Source organism: Phyllopteryx taeniolatus, chromosome 20 (assembly GCF_024500385.1).
Source record: "Phyllopteryx taeniolatus isolate TA_2022b chromosome 20, UOR_Ptae_1.2, whole genome shotgun sequence".
Lineage (NCBI taxonomy): Eukaryota > Metazoa > Chordata > Actinopteri > Syngnathiformes > Syngnathidae > Phyllopteryx > Phyllopteryx taeniolatus.
This window is the reverse complement of record NC_084521.1, coordinates 4701872-4724132: the sequence shown is the minus strand read 5'-3', so window position 1 is coordinate 4724132 and position 22261 is coordinate 4701872. Positions and strand designations below refer to the sequence as shown.

Below are 22261 nucleotides of genomic sequence, written 5' to 3'. Positions count from 1 at the left end.
GTTTACTTTTGTTTTAGCAATATCGTGATCATTTTGGCCAAGATATACGTGATATAACATTTTCATAGTTTCATATGGTGGCAAGCGTACAGCATATAAGGGAGTGCTAAAGTCAGTGTGGAGGGGGGTGTGAAAGAGAAAAGCCCTAATGAGGTCAGAAATGATGTAATGCTCCTGTACACTCTCACTTGCCTCCCTTCCTCCTCCCTCTTCCCTTCCCACACCCCTCCCTCTCTTTCTATTCTCGCGGCCACACCGCTTTGCTTTTTACCCTTAATGGTTCCTGTTTCTATCAATCTCGCTCCGTTTTCAAGGTAGCCGTGTAACGCGATCTGCATCATCCTGTGAAAAAAACAACGAGATAGAACACTGCAAAAACAGGGCTCCAAGAAAAAAAATCAACAAGGGAAAACAATTATGAAAAATAATATACAGTTGTGCCTTGAGATGAATGGAAATGTTAGTAATCTGTTTCAGCCTACCCAAAAAACCAACAATTCTACTCTCCATTGCACTTTATAAAAACATACAGTAATGAAAAAATTAAATAGATAAGACATAATTGAACAGTTTTGACACAGCATCACTTGAATGCTGCTCTTTCTAGTGTGCCCATTTTAGGTAGGACACGTGTCCTGCCTCTTAACACCTCTCTTAGATGAGCAGGACGGCACTAATAGTTGTTACGTGCCATAGGATAAAGGCTATATAAATGTGAGTGCTGTTATGTTGTCAATGTACATGTTGTTGCTGCCTGGTTTGTTTTCAATCCGTGGCTTAAATTGTTAAAGCACCGCAGCATAGACTCCTTTTAGCGTTAAACTAGCAGACTGAAGGTTAAGCTATGTGGTTATTTTAAATACACACGGTTTAATTCCCTTTGTATTTTTATGTAAACTTCAACTGGGCATGGCGATAAATAGCTTGAAGCCTCTTTTTTTGATGACTTGTTCACTATTTGCCAAACTGCTTACTGTAAAGTGCGTAGAGTTGAGTTCACTGCCACCATGCAGCGCTCGCAGTGTAACGGAGGCTGGCTCGCAAAGCTGGCGTAAGGAAGTTACCATGTCAAAGCGGGAATTTTGTGCAGCGAGATCATGTCATGGGACAGGGGGAGGGAAAAAGGAAGTGATTTCTCTCATGTCGGTCAAAGTTGACTATAGTGGAAGATGAACACACACACAATATTCCCACTGCCTTTCGCCACAAGTCAACTCTGCTCTGATTTCACATCTAGTCCTGCATCAATAATTCAGCCCTCGAACAATCATGAGCATTACAGTAGGGAGGGGAGTGTGTGCATGTGTGTGTGGAGGAGGAGGGGGGGGGGGGGGGGGGGGGGATTTGGGTGAGGCTGGATTCCCCCCCCCACATCGAGACGTCATCGTTCACACATGGCCGAGCAGCCATTCACCAGCAGCCCACTCGCCAGCTAATGAATGCAGTCGTCATAGCGTCTGCGATAAAAGATGACACACACACACACACACACGCTGCGAGAAAGTGGAATGAGCCCCCATTATTTTACATATATACTTGAAATCACATACACTGCCTTCCAAATTTTTAGACAGGTCTTTTTTTTTATTACAGTTTTAAAAATGTAGTGTGTATATATATATATACATGTATATATATGTATATATATATATGTATGTATATATATATATATGTATGTATATATATATATATATATATATATATATATGTATATATATATATATATATATATATATATATATATATATATTAATTTCTGTATTCACATTTTAAAATGAAAAAATTACTTGTATTATGTATATTTATTTTATTATACTTAATCAATTATTTAATAAAATATATTTTCACAATAAATGTTGGATGTATATTATTGGCATCGGCTGAAACCTCATGTCCAAATTTGGTCAGTTTCATCTGTTGGCGCAATTATTAAACGATGGAGGAAATACAAAATGACTGACAATCTCCCTCGACCCGGGGTTCCATGAAAGATCTCACCTCGTGGCGTATTAATGATCTTGAGAACGGTGAGGAATCAGCCCAAAACTATAATGGGGGAACCTGGTCAATGACCTGAAGAGAACTGGGACCCCAGTCACAACGTCTACCATCAGTAACACACTATGTCGTCATGGACTCAAATCCTGCAGTGCCCGAAAGGTCCCCTTGCTTAAGCCAGCACATGCCCAGGCCAGTCTAAAGTTTGCTAGTTACCATTTGGATGATCCAGAGGAGGATTGGGAAAATGTCATGTGGTCAGATGTAAACGAAATAGAACTTTTTGGTATAAACTTGCTGTGTTTGGAAGAAGAAGAATGATGAGTGGCATCCCAAGAACACCTTACCCACTGTGAAGCATGAGAGTGAAAGCATCATACTTTGGGGCTGCTTTTCTCCAAGGGGGACGGGATGACTGATTGGTATTAAGGAGAATGATGAAAGGAGCCATGTATCAGGTGATTTGGGGCAAAAACCTCCTTCCCTCAGAAAGAGCATTGAAGATGGAATGTGGCTTGGTCTTCCAGCACGACAATGACCACGAACACACAGCCCAGGCAACTAAGGAGTGGCTCCTAAAGAATAATTTCAAGGTCCTAAGTAAATAAATTGTAAAAAAAAAAAAAAAAAACCAAAACCCCCCCCCCCCCCCAAAAAAAAAAAAAAATCATACAATGTGATTTCCTCGAGTATTTTTTCACATTCTGTCTCTCATAGTTGAAGTGTACCCATGATAAAAACTGCAGACCTCTCTCATCTTTTTAAATAGGACAACTTGCACAATCGATCGCTGTCCAAATACTCCCCCCCCCCCTGCCCCCCACTGTATGTGGCCTGCAGGCCACACTTTCCCCACATGCAGGACATTGAAAATTGAAATTTCACCGGCAACACTCCCTGTTCATTCCAGATTCCCCTCCTCCCTCCTCCCCTTCTTTCTTTCTTTCAGTGCCAACCATGACCCGAGCTGGCTGCCAAACCCGCAGATTCCCGGGCCAAACGCGAGCAGGGATCAAATGGCTGCAGAGCCGCGGGGGCTCCTTCCAAATGTCACAGTCGTTTGAAGCGGTTGGGACGCAGTTTCCCTTTGCTCACGCCACCAACCCACGTCTTTAAAGATATCTTGCTTTTTGGTTGAGAAAAATGACCGGAACTGCCAGAATTCCACAAAAAATAGTTTTCTGTGGAGTAGCCATGCAATAACTGGAGCACTTCCATCGTACTACAGGCAGTCTGTGATCTGATCGCATGCAGTGCGCCTGCATGCACACACAGACATACACATATAAACACACACAATGTAAAAGGGAATCAGAGGGCTGTGGAGAAGGCAGTTTTGGAATTTGGCACTTTGACACCACAACTAATTAGCTACGGCTGCTAGTCCTAGTTACCAACGTATTGGAATGTCTTATCGTGTGACCTTGGGTTGAGTCGAGGCATCCTGTGTGGACTTGGAGCAGCCAACTTCTCATATGTAAACCTACACTTAACTGGGGTACACACATACTGACAGTTGAGCCCAATCTGACCACTTTCCCTGCTTTGCTATTAAGGTCAGCAAAGGCCTGATTTCTAGACGTTTCTGAAAGATTACCTTGTTTGATTATCTTTTGGTGAGGGATGCGTTGAAGTGATTTTGTCCCCCCAAGAAAATGGTCAGGGCCAATAATAGTAAATGTTAAACCTGTTCCAATATTTCCAATGGCAAATCCTTGTATTTGAACACATACAAGGATTTGCCACTGAGGTTGTAATTCAATTTCTTCTTCTACTAATAGTCTTTCTTGCTCTTTGTATTTTTAGCTGTCTAGATGCCCTGAAGCACTGTGCTGCCTCACGGGTCAATTTTAGTACTACGACAGACGTGGTTATGTGCGTGGTGTGCTACTGGTCAACTCGAAGACATCACACGCTTTAAGAGAAGTCAGAACACCCATGGTGAATTAAATAAATGACTAAGTTAAGACGTTAAAAATCAGTATGTGTGTTGCCGGAGCAGAAGGAAACAACAACAAAAAGAAACTAACCTGTTCAGCTTGATCGTACCCAACGTCTGGTTTCTCCGTTTTGACAAGTGGGTGTTTTCCCCCTTCCACTTTCACCTCCCCGGGCTCTAGCTTGGGTGTCTTGTCCTTCAGCCCGCCATCGTCCTTGTCCAGTAGGTAGCGGAGCAGAGCGTTGTCCTTCTTCTTAGGACTCATGGGCTCCTGCTTGGGGGTACCATCTCCCCCAGAAGCACCCTGGCCTTGCTCCTGGCCCAGCTCCTTACCGGTGGCCTCCGCGGTGAGCTTGGCCAGGTCCCCGGGAGACGTGCTGTTCTGGAGCAGCTGGTGGAGGATCTTGTGTTTCTCCTTGAGGGATGTGGCATGTGTAGTCACTCCGGAGAGGCCACCACGGACCCCGGTCCCGTCTTTTCCTTCTGTCCCTGCGTTGGGGGACAGGGGTGTCTCCAGAGGCTCAGGTTTGGTGGTGAGCAGTTGCAGCAGTTTGGTGTGGCCCTTGCTGTCGTGAAGACGAGTGTGTGTGTCATCCTCACGCTCGTCTTTTGGGTCGGCCAGGTTGCTTTCCGTCGGACCCGGCGTGTGTCCACCCTGCCCCGCTTCAAAAGAGTCCGCGGCACCCGGTCTCGACATGAGATTAGCCCCCGATCCCGGCGGGACGCTTGCCGGGGAGCCGATTCTCCGATCTGGAGACCCCAGCGTGTGTCCGTGACCGACTCCGTGACACTCGCTTAGGGCCTGTAGGGCTGACAGAGAACTGCTCGTGTAGCTGTTGCCATGGCTGCTAGCCGCGCCACCACCTATCCCCACCGGGGAGGGAGAGTGGATGCCGACACGTGGGCTGGCCGCCCCCCCAGGGCTGCCGCGATGCCTGGGGGAGATCATGCAGTTCTGCTGAGGCGGATGGGGGCCGCCAACCGGACTGGGGCTGGCACGGGAGGGACTGTTCATTCTCCAGTTCTGGCCCTGCTGTGGCGGCTGCATCCCCCCCACGTGACTGTGCGGCGGGGGGCAGCCGTAGCGGTAGCCCTGCATGTGGCCCCCCATGGCTGCCGGCTCTCTGGGGCCAGCTGGGCCCGGAGGGGAGAAAGGCGTGCTGTTGCTGATGTCTTGGCCCTGAGGTCCTGCGCCTGGCAAGCTGCCCGGGGTTGGAGGAGTCATGCAGGGGGTGGAGGAGTTCATGGGCTTGGGAGCCATGCCTGTGGCCTGGGCGCCAGGACCCATGTCCTGGCCCATGCCGCACACAGTCTGCTCCCTGGAGGACAAAAAACAACACAGTAACGTGAAATGTTTTTTGTAATGCATCATTTATTTCACAAAAAGAATAAACTATTGTAGCACTTTACTAACTTTACTAAAAAAGAAATATAGCTACTAAAAAGAAAATAGTTAAACTATTATACATTATTAAACATGTATTTTATTTTTTTTGTCTCCAAAATCCCTACGACCTCACTCACAGCAAATGTGAACTAGGGACATTAGGGCTCCGACAGGTAGAAATATGCATGGAAAAGTTGCTGCTTTCTGGTATACCTCTGGAGAACATGCAGGGACATGTAAAGCTGGGGTTCATTGGTGGCGTGGGAGCGCACCAGTTTGCTCTTGGTGTGGGCCGACACAATGGTTCCATCCGAGAGGGAGAAGCGATAGATGGGGCTGAACGCCTGGCCATGGCGAAGCACTAAAAAAAGAAACGGAGTATACATTCCGGAACACGAGTCGGACCGCCCACAAAAAACGCAGCCCCCAGCGAGCGTTACCTTCTTGCTGATGCCGTTTGGCGAAGGACATCTCGCCATCGTTTTGCAGGTGAAAACGTTGGATGCAACGACGCACCAGATCCTCCCAGCCCGGCTTCATGGAGGCCCGCAGCAGGCTGGTATCCAGGGAGGTTATCTTGCCTTGAACACAGCAAATATTTTCAAAGTAAGATTAGAGGGCTTCTATGTGAACCCAGTCAAGCTAAAGCAGGGGTTCTCAAACTTGTTGGATCCAGGGACCGCTTACAGGGGAGCCACCCCAAAAGACCCCTTCATAATCCTAATGCCAATTAAACATAACTACCACGTGTACTCCTAGATGCCATACGAATTAAAAAATTGCCTATTTTCAAGAAAAAGTAATGTGTCAATATCAAATTCATAATTTTTGCTGTAATGTGAAAAAGTCATTTGTTCAAGAAAAAAATAGTCATCTTTACAAGAGATAAGATGTGTTTTGTCAGGATAAAAACTTGTAATCTAATTTTTCCATACATCGAATTTTTACATAATTAAATCTTTACTGGCTGGGGACAGACCGTGTTATTATTTCCTCAAATGTCAGAAAGACTCACAAGCCACAAGATTAGATACACCTGGTAAACTCTAATGCGATTCAACCGAGACACCAGGCCATGCCATCTGTCAGAATAATGGCTCTCGTTAAGACGGTGCAGGTATACCCAATGTCGCTGTAATTGGACTAGCCCGTTACCGTCGAGGGCAGAATGGTGTTCTAGTGGTTGGTAGGTCAGCCTCGCGGTTCTGATGTTTGAATGTGTTTCATCTCAGTGGATTGTTCTTAGGTGGGTTTTCTCCAGGTACTCTGGCTTGTTCCCACATTCCAAAAGCATGCAAGTTAGGTTCATTGAAGACTAATTTGTTCGTAGTGTGAATGTGAATGCTTGATTGTCTAAATAGAGTGTTCCCTCGCCACTTCGCGCTTCACGTTTTGCGGCTTCAGTGCTTCGCGGGTTTTTCCAAAATATTCAGCAAAAAAAAATAAAAAAATAAATAAAAAAATAAATAAATATATATATATGTATATATATATATATATATATATATATATATAAAATACAGCCATATCAGCAGCCATATTGCGGAAAGACGCATTGTTTCATGTTGATGCACGAGAGAAAAGGTTTCCCTGCATGCCAAACAAAGAGATGAGTTGACTCAGAGGCTTTGTACATGCCTGTACTGTACTGTACATGCCACGGGCACTTCTACAAGGCGCGTGATTGGTTCCCGGCGCGACATCGACCAATGAGAGCACGAGTTGATATATCCCGTGATCTGATTGGCTGCGCATCATCGCAGCCTCACCCAGCATCTTCCCTTGTTGTGTCTCGCCAGTCTCGTCCACGCTGTTGACTGTCTCGCATATTGTATCTTAGTCTTGTGTTTGTGATAACTTTTTTTGCTTAAACGATAACTTTTTTTGATTAGTTAAGCCCTTACAATGCCACCTAAGCGCTGTGCCCCTGCGAAAGCTTCCTCCGGGGCGCCCAAGAGGAAGAAGATGACCATCAGCGAAAAAGTGAAACTTTTAGATATGATCAAAGAGGGCAGACGTTATGCATCTGTGGCACGCCATTATGGCGTGAATGAATCTACAGTGCGGTACATCGAGAAAGAGGGAGCAAACATCCGCAAAACGGCTTCAATAAGGAAGCGAAACGTGTGGCAACTCTGCGTAATAAAGAGACGGGGTTATGTCCTTGTACAGGGGAATTTTGAAGCAAAAGAAAAAACAAAGACAACAACTACCCATCACCATGTTTTTCTCCGAGGTAAAACCCCAGCTACACCATCAGCGCTTCTAGCAGAAGAGTCTCCGAGTGAACCTAAAGCCTCTTCGAGTCAAGTGAGAGCTTCTCCTCTGCCACCAACGCAAGCCTCTTCGCCTCTCTCAGAAGGAAATGTTGATGAATGTTAATTACTGTATAAGGTTTTATAATTAAAGATGTAAGTAAATACGTGTAGTTGTAATCTTTGTCTCAAATATGTAAAGTATAAATACTGTTTACATATTTTAAACATTCTTGTACCCACATACACATACATGAAAATTCCTAGGGCGGGATGGGGGCAAATACTACTTCGCGGTTTTTCACCATTCGCGGAGGGTTCTGGTCCCCATTAACCGCGGAAAAAGAGGGATCACTGTATATCCAACAATTGACTGGCAACCCGTCTAAAGTCAGCTGAGATAGGCTCCGGCTCACCCACAATCCTAAAGTGAACTACTCGCACAACAGAAAGTGAATGGATGGATGGATGGACCCAATTGTGCTTTCTTGGTACCTTGGAGGTCTTGGCGTGTGGTGAAGCTCTCGTGCGTGGGCATCATCGGCCTCTCCTTCATGGGGACCCTGCGAGCCACACAGATCAGGCACGACTGGAAGTCTGAGGGCGGGAGAGAGAAGAGAGAGATGAGGTCGTATATAAAAGGACATTGAAAGCATGAAGGAAGGGGGAGGATGATGGAGAGAGGGGGGCAAGAAAATGAAATGCATGTTATTCCCAGGCAGCATCATTAATAGGGTTATTAATGAGGATGGGGAGCAGGGCGCACTCCCCGCTACCCCTCGTCTTTCATGAGGAGCAGCAGCTATGGCTGGCAAGGGAAGTGATGACCTTTGAGTGTGTATTTGTGAATTAATGCAGCTTTTCAACTGGCCTGTCCCCCACCCCCCAACTATTTTTTTTGTTTTGTTGCCTCTCAATAAAGATCATCATTGCCAAGGTGATTTAAAAAAAAAAAAATGTTTTTAAAAAAAAAAAGCTGTAAAGCAAATTTTTTAATTGAATAAACTAAATCATTACAATTATGATAACATTACAATAATACTGTGCTAAATTCACTATAAAATATTTAGAAATATACTAGTATAAAATATGAAACAAAAGGATACATTTTCCAGTCTGTTGACTCTCTATAGAGATGATAGCCAAGGTGAACTTTTTAATTGTTACATTTGGACAAATCTTGAAATTGCAATTAAAGTGTATATCAGACAAAATTCTACATATTTATATATAAAACAAAAACTTCGTCTTTAGATCGAGTCACTACCAAAATGAGTTGGAATTTTTCACCCCACTTTGGATATATTAAAATAAATTATAAAAATGATTTTAAAATTAAAATGATCTGTCACACAGAATTTATTTAAAACATATTTAATATATTAACATAAAAAATTAACTAAAACAATACAAAATGTTTCACTCTGTTGACTCTTGATCAAAGCCAAGGAGATTAACAGAAAATTTTTTCAATTTGGATAATTCATAGATAAAAATATAAAATTTTGAATTATAATTACAGTGGGACCTCGAGTTATGAATTTGATTCATTCCATGACCACATTTGTATCTTAAAACACATATCTCAAATCATTTTTCAATCAAAATTGCAAAAATATTGCTCATATATTTATAACATTTCCAATGAGTAATTATGTTGCCCCTCCAGATATTGAGCAGGCTAGCTAAAAAAATATTCAAGCCTAGTCATCATATTCCCATATTTTTCTATCTGTTTTTGAGCCATTAAATGTAGTCAGACTCTGTATTTGCGTACCATCTCCTTCCTCCTTGATGGACTTGGGCTCCGACACGGCGAAGCACTGCATGGTCTCGTATTTCTGCTGCTGCTGCGGCTCGTGCTCGTGCGCCTGCTCCAGGCTCTCGCTATGTGGGTTTACCAGCATTCGGCAGTTGAAGGTGTGGCTGTTGCGCCTCGGACCCTCGCTGGACCACGGCACGCCGTTCACTGTGTAAACACAAATGCATTGGACTCAAGAGAATATTCAGTTCAATGAGTGCTTAAAGTGCGTTGGGTAGAACATTATCGAAGACACGGTCCGCATTTATATGTTGCAAAAGCCTCGATTCATCCATATGTTGGAAACTTTTGACCCGAGGTATGTGCGAGAACATGAGAAAAGCGCTCGAGAGAGCTGCAAGGAGGGGGATGTTACTCTTCCATCCATGCAGCTAACAACCTATACCGTCCTGCCGCAATTGTAAACTACTTCAACGCTAAAGAAAAACTGATGTTTGACACAAAGTTTTCTCAGTACATTGGGGCAGTGATATACTGTACAGTGGTGACTTGCGATACAAGTTAACCAGCTTACGGGTAAACCTAAGATATGAGCGACGTATGGTGGTAGGTGACATAAGTCCCTTCACAACAAGCAGCAGTTTGACAGATAACATTTGTGAATATTCTTCAAAAAAAGAGGCTTCAAGCGGTTTATTGCCACTGTCAGTTGAAGGTGAAGGTTACTGTCATCAAGATAAACATAAGACAAAGAGAATTACACTATATTTAAAACAACTACACAGGCTCCGCTAGCTTAATACTAACGTACAGTGGGAAACATCATTGGCACATGGGCTAACAATTAGCATCCATGTTGTGGTGGTGTTATCCTTTTAGCAATGGATATCTGAAAACAAATAGTGCTACAACACGTTGACAAATAATAACCATGCTCACAGGCACCCTAAAAAGTGCGCAATGTAGCCAAACATATGCATCTCCTGGAAAACGCACACAACTCCTTTCACGCAATCAAAGTCGCGCCCCACTCCATCTGCTGATCTCATTCGCTGCATTGATGATAATCTCCCAGTTATCTGGGACAGCCCCACGCTTGATGCTTTTTTTTCTTCCTGTGTGCTGCTTCTTCTCCTCCTCGCCACTCGCTCTCCCGCCCAGATGGCCGGGCACTCATCAGACCTCAATCCCAAGCATCGTGGGGGGAGGGACTGACATACATTGCAAATCACCTCCAGTAGTTGATTAGTGGCGAAAAGAAGTGGATGTCAAATGTTAAAGGGTAAAAATTGGTCTTGTCATACTCATGCAACATTACGACAGTTTTCTTGTAATAGTATGACTTTGTTCTCTCACAATATCATCACTTCACTCACTTAATAGTATGGCTTTGGTCTCGCAATATTGTGACTTTACTGTTGTAAAATTAAAACATTTTATTCTGACAAAATTCCAATTATTTTCTTGTAATATGAATTGACTTTCGGAAAATTACAACTATTTTCTTGTAATATGACGTTAGTATTGTAAAATTCTATTATCTCGTCATATTGTGACTTTGTTCTAAAAACGTCTTTCTTAATATGACTTAAAATTACACCCTTTTCTTCGTAATGTAACTATTTAAAAAATACACAAAATTATGACTGTTCTCGTAACATTTTGACAGGTTTCTGGTAATATACTTTATTCTCATAAAATTATTACTACTTTATGTAATAGCGTAAATATGACATATCTTTATTCTCTTAAATTGCAAGGATGCCTTTTTTCAAGTAATATGACTATTCTCGTCCAATAACTATTTTAACGTATTGGCTAGTCGTAAAATTCTCGTAATTTCTCATACTGTATTACGACATTTTTCTCACAATATAATGACTATTCTCATAATATTTTTGTAATGCTAAGTCTTCTCGTGTAATATCGTGACTTTATTCTTATATTTTGTAATATGACTATTCTCAGAAAAATGTTAACTTTCCTATAGATATTATTATATCATCATTCTTATAAAACTATGACTTTCTTGTGCTTGTAAAAATACGACTTTAAGCTTTCATATTACAACTTCTTTCTCGCCTAAAAGTACGATTTCAGATGCGATATTTGATGTCGAATTTTTCAGGAGAACTAGAAAATGGGAACATGACGGCGAAAATGGGAAAGATACACCCTTGACATGACGAAGGAGGCACGAGATGAGAGTATAGGAAGGGAGCCGTGGCTGACGGGTAAGAGAACCTGAAAAAGGAAGTTAATTAGCCGAGAAGGGGGGTAGACGGAAGAGCGCTGGGAGCACTCGCAGCATCCAGCAGAGGAGAAAATGAACGTATAGATTGCACACAATGACCCAAAAGACAAAGTGGAACGTACCTAAAGCGTGTAATTCGGCCCAGAAGTCAAACCATCATCATCACGTGGTCAGGGTAGGGCTGATTAATCCATTTTATGGATTAATTCAAGTTTATTTTTCATTCTGTAAAATGTTGTGAGTCTGTATTTATAAATGAACGCTGTCGGGTGAGCAGTGTGTCCCTACCATTTTTCTTAATGACAACGTAATTATATTACATTATATAATGTTTTAGCAAACTAAATTAGCATTTAAACATGATTTTGGGAAATTTTAATGTTGGTATACAGTATATGATACCAATTATATGCTATAATACCAACTTTGAAAGATACAATGTGTAATAACTAAGAAAGAAAATGGCATTTTTTGATTTCCTGAAAAGTTATGGTTTTGAATGTGCGAGGATTCAGCCAGACTGATGATATGTACGACTGTATTAAATGTGAAGCACACTATCTTTTCTTTGGAAAGTGCTGTATGAATAAAATGTACTTACTTGCGTACTCTTTCGCGAACAGACATACAGTATGGACTAGCCATGTAGTTTTATGGCTAATTTCATCTCCAATTGTTGAACAGTTAACATGTTAAATTATCAAGGACCGTGTGTATGTATATAAATGTTTTGAGAAAAGTCCTTAAAATGCTGCTTGCACAGTTAAAGAAAAAATAAGTGAAATGTATTTCTGCATTAGACATGTTTGAAGATCATTGCTCAAAACGTGCAAAGAGTGAGAAATATGTAGTACTGAATTGGAGAGAAAGTGTCAAAATGTTTTGCACCATTTCAGTTTCCTTCAATTCATGCAGCGATGTGGAGGCATAATAAAAGATGCTAGACAAAGTAGCATTCATTTTTCAGCGGGGTGCACTCACTGAGTTTGAGACTACACAAGGGCTTGATTTTTCACAGTTTTGAAGCCTTATGTCATAGACTTTTTTTGAAACATTCAAATTTGACAGGATAGTTAACAACACTGCTCTGTGGTGTAAAATTTACAAGACATTTATTTTCACTTAACAGAGATGGACTGGGGCAAATTTACTCACTTTACATAATTTTCTATGGCAAAAATGCTATTCGGAATTAGAACTTGGAAGTCAAGCAGTGTCACGGATCAGATTGTGTTCCACTTTGGAGGGTCGACTGTACGACTAGTTATGTTAGGCTCACCGAGGGATTTGGGCAGCAGGTTCTTGATGAACTCGGCATGGTCACCGACGTGCAGCACGCTGTAGACGCTGGTGTTCATCAGCTCCTCCTGGTTGTAGTGCAGGTACTGCGTCACGTTCTCAGACACGAACACGATGTTGCCCTCCATGTTCACCACGAAAAAGAAGCCGTCCAGGGCCTGCACGGGATAAGGGCCTGATGTCAAAAGTTTCTTTTTTTTTTTCTTCCTACGAGTACCCTATTTCCAAAAATATTCTAATAGATGTAGTACACCAAAGTAAGTGCCTCCCTAAAATAAATGCCACTCTTTTCCAATCAGGAAAAAAAAAAAAAGTATGTAATGATCGAGGTAACTTTTCATACATGGACATTTTCGAGCTACGTGAAATTATACATTTTTCCGCTCATATTTCGCTCTTCTCATAATATGAATGCATAAAATTACAATTATTTATTGTGTTGTTATGACTAGTTACAACTGTTTGCACTCATAATATGCTGAATATGGCAGATTTGATTGTTCTTTCATCCCCCCGCAAATTTTCCAGGCAATTCTGCTTATTTGTGCTTGTTTGGCAATTAGCCACCGTTTTGACAAAGCACAAGCTGTACCAAAACTGACACAGAATTGCGCAATACTGCCACGTCCATCCGCCCATCCATCACTCTTCCAGTCTAAAAGCATGAGAGACCAAAACGAAGAGGAGGAGCGCTTAATTGAAAGACTACAGCCCCAGGTCAGCCATTACGCACAAGATGGTGGCAATTAGGCCATCAAATCACCTGCAGCCTTAAAAAAAAAAAAACAAACCATTCTGGTGGTTATTAATCTGAGGTTTCCTCTTCCACCTCTGCAATGAGGATAATCACTATTAGAGTAATTGTTTTGTACGGGTGCCCATACATTTTTAATGCCTCAAAATGTCTACGGACATTTCCTAAAGCCTAGCCCTGCCGAAAATAGAGCGCAGACTGAGATCATCTATCGCAGCGTTTTAAGTGCATTCCGTGTGAAGAAAGGCCACGCGTCGGACAAGTAGGGCACATGGAAACGGAGCAAGCCTCCTTCCAGACAGCGCTTGCGTAATGCCGCAGGGCCAATATGCTAATGTACAGTGCTCTGGTTTAACAAAACCACTGTCGCACTTCAAGGGTTACTTGGGATGTTCTGAAAAGGATGGGATGGGGGGGGGGGGGGGGGGGGGGGGGGGGGTTACAAGAGTCAAAACATTACAAGAAAAATGTATAATAGTTTAAGTCGCACTGTGGGCGACTGGTTAGAGCGTCTGCCTCATAGTTCTGAGGACCGGGGTTCAATCCCCGGCCCCGCCTGTGTGGAGTTTGCATGTTCTCCCTGTGTCTGCGTGGGTTTTCTCCAGGCACTCCGGTTTCCTCCCACATCCCAAAAACATGCATGGTAGATTAATTGACAACTCTAAATTGCCCATAGGTGTGAATGTGAGTGCCAATGGTTGTTTGTTTGTATGTGCCCTGCGATTGGGTGGCAACCAGTTCAGGGTGTACCCCGCCTCCTGCCCGAACATAGCTTGGATAGGCTCCAGCACGCCCGCGACCCTAGTGAGGAGAAGCGGCTCAGAAAATGGATGTAACCCTATGAGATTCCAGTTGAGACATTGCGTTAAGAAAGTCGTAATAGACCCAGAATACATTTTTATCATTACCAGAAAAAAGTTGTATTACGGGAAAAACATTTTGTTATGAGGGAAAAAAAGGTGCATGAGGAAAAAAGTCATTAATACCAGAAAAGGTTGTATCGTATGGAAAAAAGACGAGAAAAAAGTCATATTGAGACAAGAACAAGTCATTCTAAGAAAAAGTCTATCGTTACATGGAAAATTCATCATGAGGGAGGGGGGGGGGGGGGGGGGGGGGGGGGGGGGGGGAAGTTTAGTTACGAAAAAAAGGTTGCATTGCATTATGAGAAAACATGTATTATTACAAGACAAAATTTGCATTATAATGAGAGAGAAGTTGGATTGTTACAATATGAGGGGAAAAAAGTATCACAGGGAAAAAAGTTGTATTAGGGGAAAATAAGTTGTATGATTCCGATTATTATTATTTAGATAGGATTTCGATAGACGGTGGCCGACTGGTTAGAGCGTCAGCCTCACAGTTGTGAGGACCCGGGTTCAATCCCCGGCCACGCCTGTGTGGAGTTTGCATGCTCTCCCCGTGCCTGCGTGGGTTTTCTCCGGGCACTCCGGTTTCCTCACCACATCCCAAAAACATGCATTAATTGGAGACTCTAAATTGCCCGTAGGCATGACTGTGAGTGCGAATGGTTGTTTGTTTCTATGTGCCCTGCGATTGGCTGGCAACCAGTTCAGGGTGTACTCCGCCTCCTGCCCGATGACAGCTGGGATAGGCTCCAGCACGCCCGCGACCCTAGTGAGGAGAAGCGGCTCAGAAAATGGATGGAAGGATGGATTTAGATATATCTATTAATACGAATACTTTCTCATTATATTATGATTTTGTTGTGGTAATCCTACAAAGTTGTTTCACAGTACAGTAGGTATGTCAGGGACCTCAGGAGAGCTGCGGGTGCTTTTCTCCCCTTATAGCCTTCCCTCTCAGCGCATCCTCTAAATGAACACAAGCTATATTTAGCCCCCACGAGTCAGTGTGTCGATTCGGTGACGCTGGACCAGGAGAGCTATAAATAGCCTGCAACGGGACATATCTAAAGGCCGACATGAGAGAAAAGTGAAATGAAGAGAGAGTGAGAGAGAGAGGTTGGCGGAATGAGTGATTCACTGGAGCGGGCTGTTGCTTTCTTTCCTATTTGTACGTAAGCACTTCCGTGAGACAATGGGGCCATTGCAGCACCACCGGCTGATTTAGAGCCTATTTACGGCATTTCCACCGACACCTTTTAAATGTATAGCGATCATGGATTCAATTATGGACTCTATATACAGTATGAGTGTGTAGGGTGATGGGTGAAAATCCGAGAGAGATCATATAAATATTTTTTTAACATCATTTTACCCCTCCCCCACACGGGGCAGCGATGGCCAAGAGGCTCATCGCCTGCCACTGTGGGGACCCCGGTTCAAGTCACCAACTGTCAGAATAATGTGGCCCCAAAAAAAACACAAAAAACATCAGCGTGACAGACCTTGCAGCAACAACAAAGTCTCCCGGAGAAACATTTTTTGGGATACGTTTTTAATACAGAGAAAAACAGCATTGTATTTTCTAAAAACGTAATAAAAGACAATGAAGAAAAAGCGGTTTTATGTTTAAAGTTAGCATGTCATGGCGTTTTTCATTATATGATAGCATTAAGCTATGTAAGCATCTGGGAGTGAGTTAGGGCTGACAGCAGCTCCTTCCTAGTATTCTCATTTTGTATTCGTGTGTGACTGTCCTGTTCCCACCCTTCATTTTTGTTTTACTGTTCTCCCAGTGCGTCGGTGACTGTGGCTCTCCTTTCCCACATGCGAGTGCATTACAGATTTCCAATACGGCTCGTATTTCGAAAAACTCGGAAGTCGGGTCACTCCTATTGCGAGGCACCACTGTATATATTTAAACATACACACTGTATAGATACTCACTTCCAGCATCATGGGTCCCAAGGCATCTTTGTCAATCACACTCTGGCCTGTCGACGACACGTCGGCCTTCTGCACCTCCTCCTCGTTGGCGGTGGCCGGTTTCTCTGCTGACAGACAGGTGAACATAGTTAAAAAAAAAAATACATAATTTTGCATTGATAAAGTTGTAATATTACGGGAATGAAGTCAGAATATTAAGAAAAAAGTTACATAATGTCTGAATAAATCTAATATTGAGAAGAAATTGTCATTTTGTGTGAGTAATAATGTTGTAATACGAGAAAAAAACGACTATTTTGTGTAGATAACGTAATATTATGAGAATACAGTTATAATGACAAAAGAAATTACAAAATTGTGAGAAGTTGCAATTTTACAGGAATAAAGTCGGAATATTACAAGAAAAAAAGGGTAATTTTGTGTGAATAAAGTCGTAATATTACAGGAATAAAGTTGTTATATTAAAAGAAAAAACTCCTATAGGAGTGCAGCTATTTACACCTTTCCTTACACTGTCGTTGCTTGTGGGTTCCAACACTCGCCGCCTTCATTAGCTAAGATACAGCCACGCTGGTATACACTCACTCGCTTGTTTACGGATTACACGGGCCGCAGTGACATTGAGTGATGGCTCCGGATAGCCTGGCCGGTGGGGGTGCAGCTGTGCCGCTGCACGGCCCCCCACTGGGCCTGGAGAGGTCCCGCTGATGCAAACATCATTAATGCCCAAAAAGATGAATGCACGGGTCTGTGTGGCGTTGCGCACGCTCGGTGTGGAAACATCACTTTGCTTGCGCACAAGTTTAAGGCACGTTAGTGTGGTGTTATTTTTCACCAGCATTTGTGACTTAATTGTCCCTCCGATTTGCCTTGTCCAGCCCCAAAGGTAGGCGAAAGGGCACTCAGAAATGAATGTAAAAAGGTTAAATAAACGATTAAGTCACCGATTTACAAGCATTAAGGTAATGTTGAATATCACAGCATTTTCCTATTGTGATACAACAGTTTCTACTGTATTTTCAAACTTTTTAAAATTTTACTATAGTAAAATTACTTTTTTTTTTTTTTTATAAATACAATTTTATCATTTCTCTTTTCCTTGAGGATTTGTTGACATCATGCCAATTGACAGTTTGGAGACAGTTTTCTGTAAAATGCAGACCATACACCTGCGGCAATCTGGTGACTTAACAAAAATGTAACAGTGTTGAGTTTGCTGTCCAAATACTGTTGACTTGCAGATCAATGTAACTAAAGTTAAGCAGCCAATAGCACTGTGTTTGAGGGTGATCTTTTCCCCCCCATTATATTACATTGCTCATGTTACATAAATGTCCCTGTCACATAAAACAAGATGACATCGCTGTCCACGTATATAATTAGACTACACGCCGTCGAGCTGGTCTAAACTTACTCAACTCATCTATACCCGCCTTCACAGCAACATTAGAAATTCAAACTATATTTGGAACTAAAAGACTTTCAATTAGTTTTGATTATTCAATAGGCGGTTTTACGGCTGATGAAATGTAAACGTAAGGATAACAGAGCTCCCGAAAAAGGGCCTCAAATTACTTAAAAACGAGCTCAAATGAGCATCTGGGCAAATGATTCAGCAGTGCTGATTGATGTGCCTGATGTTCTGGCCTGGGTCGGTGGAGGGAATGCCAACAGAGTGCTCAGGATTATGTACGTTACATGATGAAGTAATGGGAGGACGGGACATTAATCAATCAAAATGCTGTTTAGGACAATATTAAATTGAGCGGGGCAGCTTCCAAAACTTAAGGCGCACTTGGATGTGATTATTGTGGTTATTTTGGCCTGTTGTGATAGACGTTGACACCAAATTTCATGTTAATTGGTGAAACTGGTGACTGGGTGTTCATTTTTTACAACATTTTGTTAACGAACTTTGCAGGCTCCTTTTTAATTGAATTTGCTCCCAAATCGGCGTCTTTGAACCAAAATGCCACAGATCTTCACGCGTTTGTCCTTGAGACATTTTCACACATCCTGTTATCATAGACATGTCCACCCAATTTTGTGTCATTCAGTGAAATTGGTGTCAGCGGCTAACTTTCCAGGCTTCCTTTTCATGGAATTCACCCCCCAAATGGCTGCTTCAAGCATTAGGCTCCAGCTCCCTTTAGCGTAATGAGGACAAGTGCTATAGAAAAATGGATGGATGGATAATAATAGGTACCATTTGCAAGTGTTCGTCAGTTGTGTGCGTACCTTGCTCCTTTATTTGCCTGATCTGCTTCACAGTCTCCTTCAGTATGGCACATTTGTCGGGCTTGACATTGAAGTTGTCGATGTCGTTGAAGTTGGCGAAGATCAACTCGGCGAGCTCCTCGATGTACTTGTTCTCGTGCTCGCGGTTGCGTTTCTCGTTGCTCCGCTTGGGACTGCCGACCAAGAGAAAATAACGTATTCTTCAGTGACCGTAAAAGCGCTTTTGTGTGTGTGTGTAAACAGGATTACATTTAATGACAACTCAAATGAAAAAAAAAAATGAAAAAAAGCTAGGAGTGAATTCTTAAATGAAAGACTCTTCAAAAATATATTCAATAAAATAAAAAGGTAATACACAGGTGTGTTTCAAATCAATATATGCTCGAAAAGTTCATTAATTTCAGAAGCTCAATTCATAAACTGAAACTCATTATACAGATTCCTTAAACACAGCAAAATACTTCAGAAGTTTAATTTCTACATCAATTTTATAAAAATAATGATTTTTTTTTTTTGAGATAGTGACTGTTTTTTTTGCTGTAAGCTATAATCATCAAAATTACCCCCCCACCCCCCAAAAAAAGTATTTGTGCAGTGAATCTATACAATATGAGTTTCCCTTTGTTGCATTTAACAACTTAAATTGAGTTTATGATTAACTGATTTACTGAGATGCACCAATAGCATATTACCAACAGGCTGAGCTGCTGTAGGATAAAAAGCTTACCTGGGTCCAAGAAGTTCAGCAGAACATTCTTTACGTTTCCACGACTCTGCCCTGGCAGGGTCGGACGAGTTTTCACCGACGCCGCTCATCCTCAATGCATAGTCAGCCTCTGTATAAAAAAAAAAAAAGTTTTAAAAAGTTAAAATGAGGGCCTCTTCTATGGAAATAAGAGATCACAACATTGCGGGATTTCTGCATAAGAGGCTAAAGTAACTAGCATGAGTTTACCCAGGAAGTGAACGCTAGTCTACGGTCTAGCCAAGTTAGCTCATCAGCATACAGTAAGCCCCACAAATTGACCATGGCCTGACATGAACAGTGAAAAAATGTGAGTAACTGACACCACTTAACAGTGTTTATTTAGAGTTGCCTAAATCTACCACAAACTATGATCCTAAAACACGTTTAAATCAATTCTAACACATCCTGCAACATTGCCCTTAAAAATACATTTTGATTTATAAAACAAAAAGGTACCTTGTACATGTACATGTCCCCAAGACGCGCCGTGACTTCCACTAACAACCCAGGCTAAACTTAACTTGACCCCTTCTCCCAGACATACAAAAGTAGTCAGTCACGTTGTATCACTTCAACATATGTCCTTGACACCAATTCCTATTTACTGACAGGGGCTTTGGTGACTTCTTTTTAAAACAAAACAATGGTATGGTATAACGTGAAACCGGTAACCGCACCATGCCTAGCAGTAACTACGTAACATTTGGAGCAAACTACTACACTGTGTTCCTCTGGTAACCTCAAAGCCTAGTACATCAGAACCGTCGTGTTTTTTTTTTTTTTTTAAGACTCAAATCCATAGTTTAATGTCAGGAGAACAACCTCCCGACCCTCCCACATGGGAGAAAAGAAGGCTTTCCCCAGCACACATGCTGTGTTGAGATCCACTCCAGCCATGGAAACATGACAAGCGCACATGCCTGCCTGCCGACTCCTCCTTTATTACATAAGGCAGGACAGGCAGAATAGCAGCAGCACAATATACTGTAGAGCAGATGTAGTGTAGCTTACAAGGGAGGGAAAAACAGCTTCTGGCCTGGAGAGACGTACTTTGGAGCAGGGAAAGGTCATTAGACACTCAAGAGGGGCACCGTTTCGATGACAAATGACTTCCAATGCCATGTTTAGCTTGTTTGTATTGGAATTGTTTTTAACAACCTCTCCCCGCCACCAGCAGAGGGTTAAAGCTTTTTCTTTCATCAATGACAGCAGATATAAGGTTGTTAAACTCTCTTAATAGCCTAAGTGGCACAAGTTATTGCTATTGGTTGTCCAAGTTACCATGGGAATTCAGGCGCCGATTGGCTGCACCCCATCCCACCGAGGGTGGATGTGATTGGGTGCCTCGTCGTCTCTCCTTGACATGGCAGTAACAGCGGGTCACTGTATGTTTTGAGACCACGAGAGGGACTCCCAAGTACAAACGAGGCACGTCTCAATGACAAGGCAGCCAGACAGTCTGCACAGGCCCGAGTCCGCTGGTGAGCGACTACGAGAAACTGGACTCCAGCTTTAGTGGTCAGAGTTGTACCAGACTGACTCATAACATCCAATAAATACAGTGGTGCGTTAAGATACGAGTTACATTCAAATCACTAAAATCTCATCTCAAAACACTCAAATCATCTTTCCCTATTGAAATGATTGGAAATGCAATTAATCCGTTTCAGCCTCTCCAACCAATAAATCTAAATTTTTGTGTTTTTTTAATCAGGAAAAATAGCACGAGCATAATCTTGTACGTCATGTAAACAGAGTAATCAAATTATTATATAGAATGTTAAGAATAAAAAATTCTTCAGTATTCCACATTTTTCATGACACCATTCCCAAATCATTGCAGACATTTTACACACTGACCTCCTCCTCCCACATTTCTGAACCAATTCAAACAACTCTCATTATATGTCAAAAAATTTTTATTCTCAGTATCACATTGTATAGCTCAACATTTCAATTAATTCTACAGCTTTTCAGTACTCACACGCAACGTCTACAGAAATTACGTTCTCTGGTTCCAGTAAATAATATGTAACAATCAAATGAAAATCACTAAGTATGGCAGTAACCGAGCATGCCTTCTTGTGCAACGTGACCACATATTCTTACAGCGCTGGACGAACTAATTGCATGCCATTCTAAACCTCATATGCCGGGACCATTGTAAACCCAGGTCCCTCTGCTTCAGTACGTATGAAAAGGTGGTAAATAACTGATTTAGTTACCAGGGATGTAACGGTACATCTATTTGTACTTTTCAGTACGGTACTCAGTGTACCAAGGTCCTAGACAGACCACCAAGAACATCTCTTGACTTTGAAAGCACAATGAAAGCAGGATGTGATGGCAGGTGCGTGTCATTGCTAATACTGTATCTTAGGTATCACCAGAGCTGATGCTCCAGGACATAGCTGGAGCCGTCCTGTCTGGCGATAGGGAGATGACAAGGAGCTTGGATTTCAGCCGAGACATTTTGATTATCCTGTATCGCACGAGGATGTTGACGGACATTCGGAAAAAGCTCTGACTATTAGAAGAAGCATGAAAAATATCCACTGATCACCATGGTAGGGATCCATTGGCCAAAACACCCAATCAAAAACATTTTACACAAAGTAATGAATGAGTAACGATTGGCTGTTACTCAAAAGTTAAATTTAGAATACTGTAGATCTCCCCTATTTGCTTTTCATCGAAGATACAGCTGCAATATTTTATTTTCAGGAAAGTTCAATGTCAACAGTTTGTCTTGTTTTTAGGAGCAACAAGAGTAAATTATTTCCATATGGAGTGAAACTAGCGCTAATGCTCCAG

General features: G+C 42.2%; 1 protein-coding gene across 20 annotated transcripts in view; it reads right to left on the bottom strand.

Moving 5' to 3' along the window:
* Positions 1-22261, bottom strand: part of ncoa2 (nuclear receptor coactivator 2) — a 53129-nt gene that overhangs the window by 13374 nt on the left and 17494 nt on the right. For 17 of the 20 annotated variants that reach the window (XR_009785872.1, XR_009785869.1, XR_009785870.1 and 14 more), the window contains 9 exons: positions 19427-19535; positions 18700-18872; positions 16462-16568; positions 12875-13052; positions 9357-9548; positions 8075-8176; positions 5765-5905; positions 5538-5685; positions 4029-5256 (listed from right to left, as the gene is read on the bottom strand). Coding sequence is in view for 15 of the 20 variants with exons in the window: in XM_061758084.1 (XP_061614068.1) it covers positions 4029-5256; positions 5538-5685; positions 5765-5905; positions 8075-8176; positions 9357-9548; positions 12875-13052; positions 16462-16568; positions 18700-18872; positions 19427-19515 (2358 nt within the window). In the remaining 5 variants the exon portion in view is untranslated. The remainder of the gene's footprint in view (positions 1-4028; positions 5257-5537; positions 5686-5764; positions 5906-8074; positions 8177-9356; positions 9549-12874; positions 13053-16461; positions 16569-18699; positions 18873-19426; positions 19536-22261) is intronic. The other 3 variants (XM_061758085.1, XM_061758092.1, XM_061758098.1) reach the window with 1 other exon arrangement.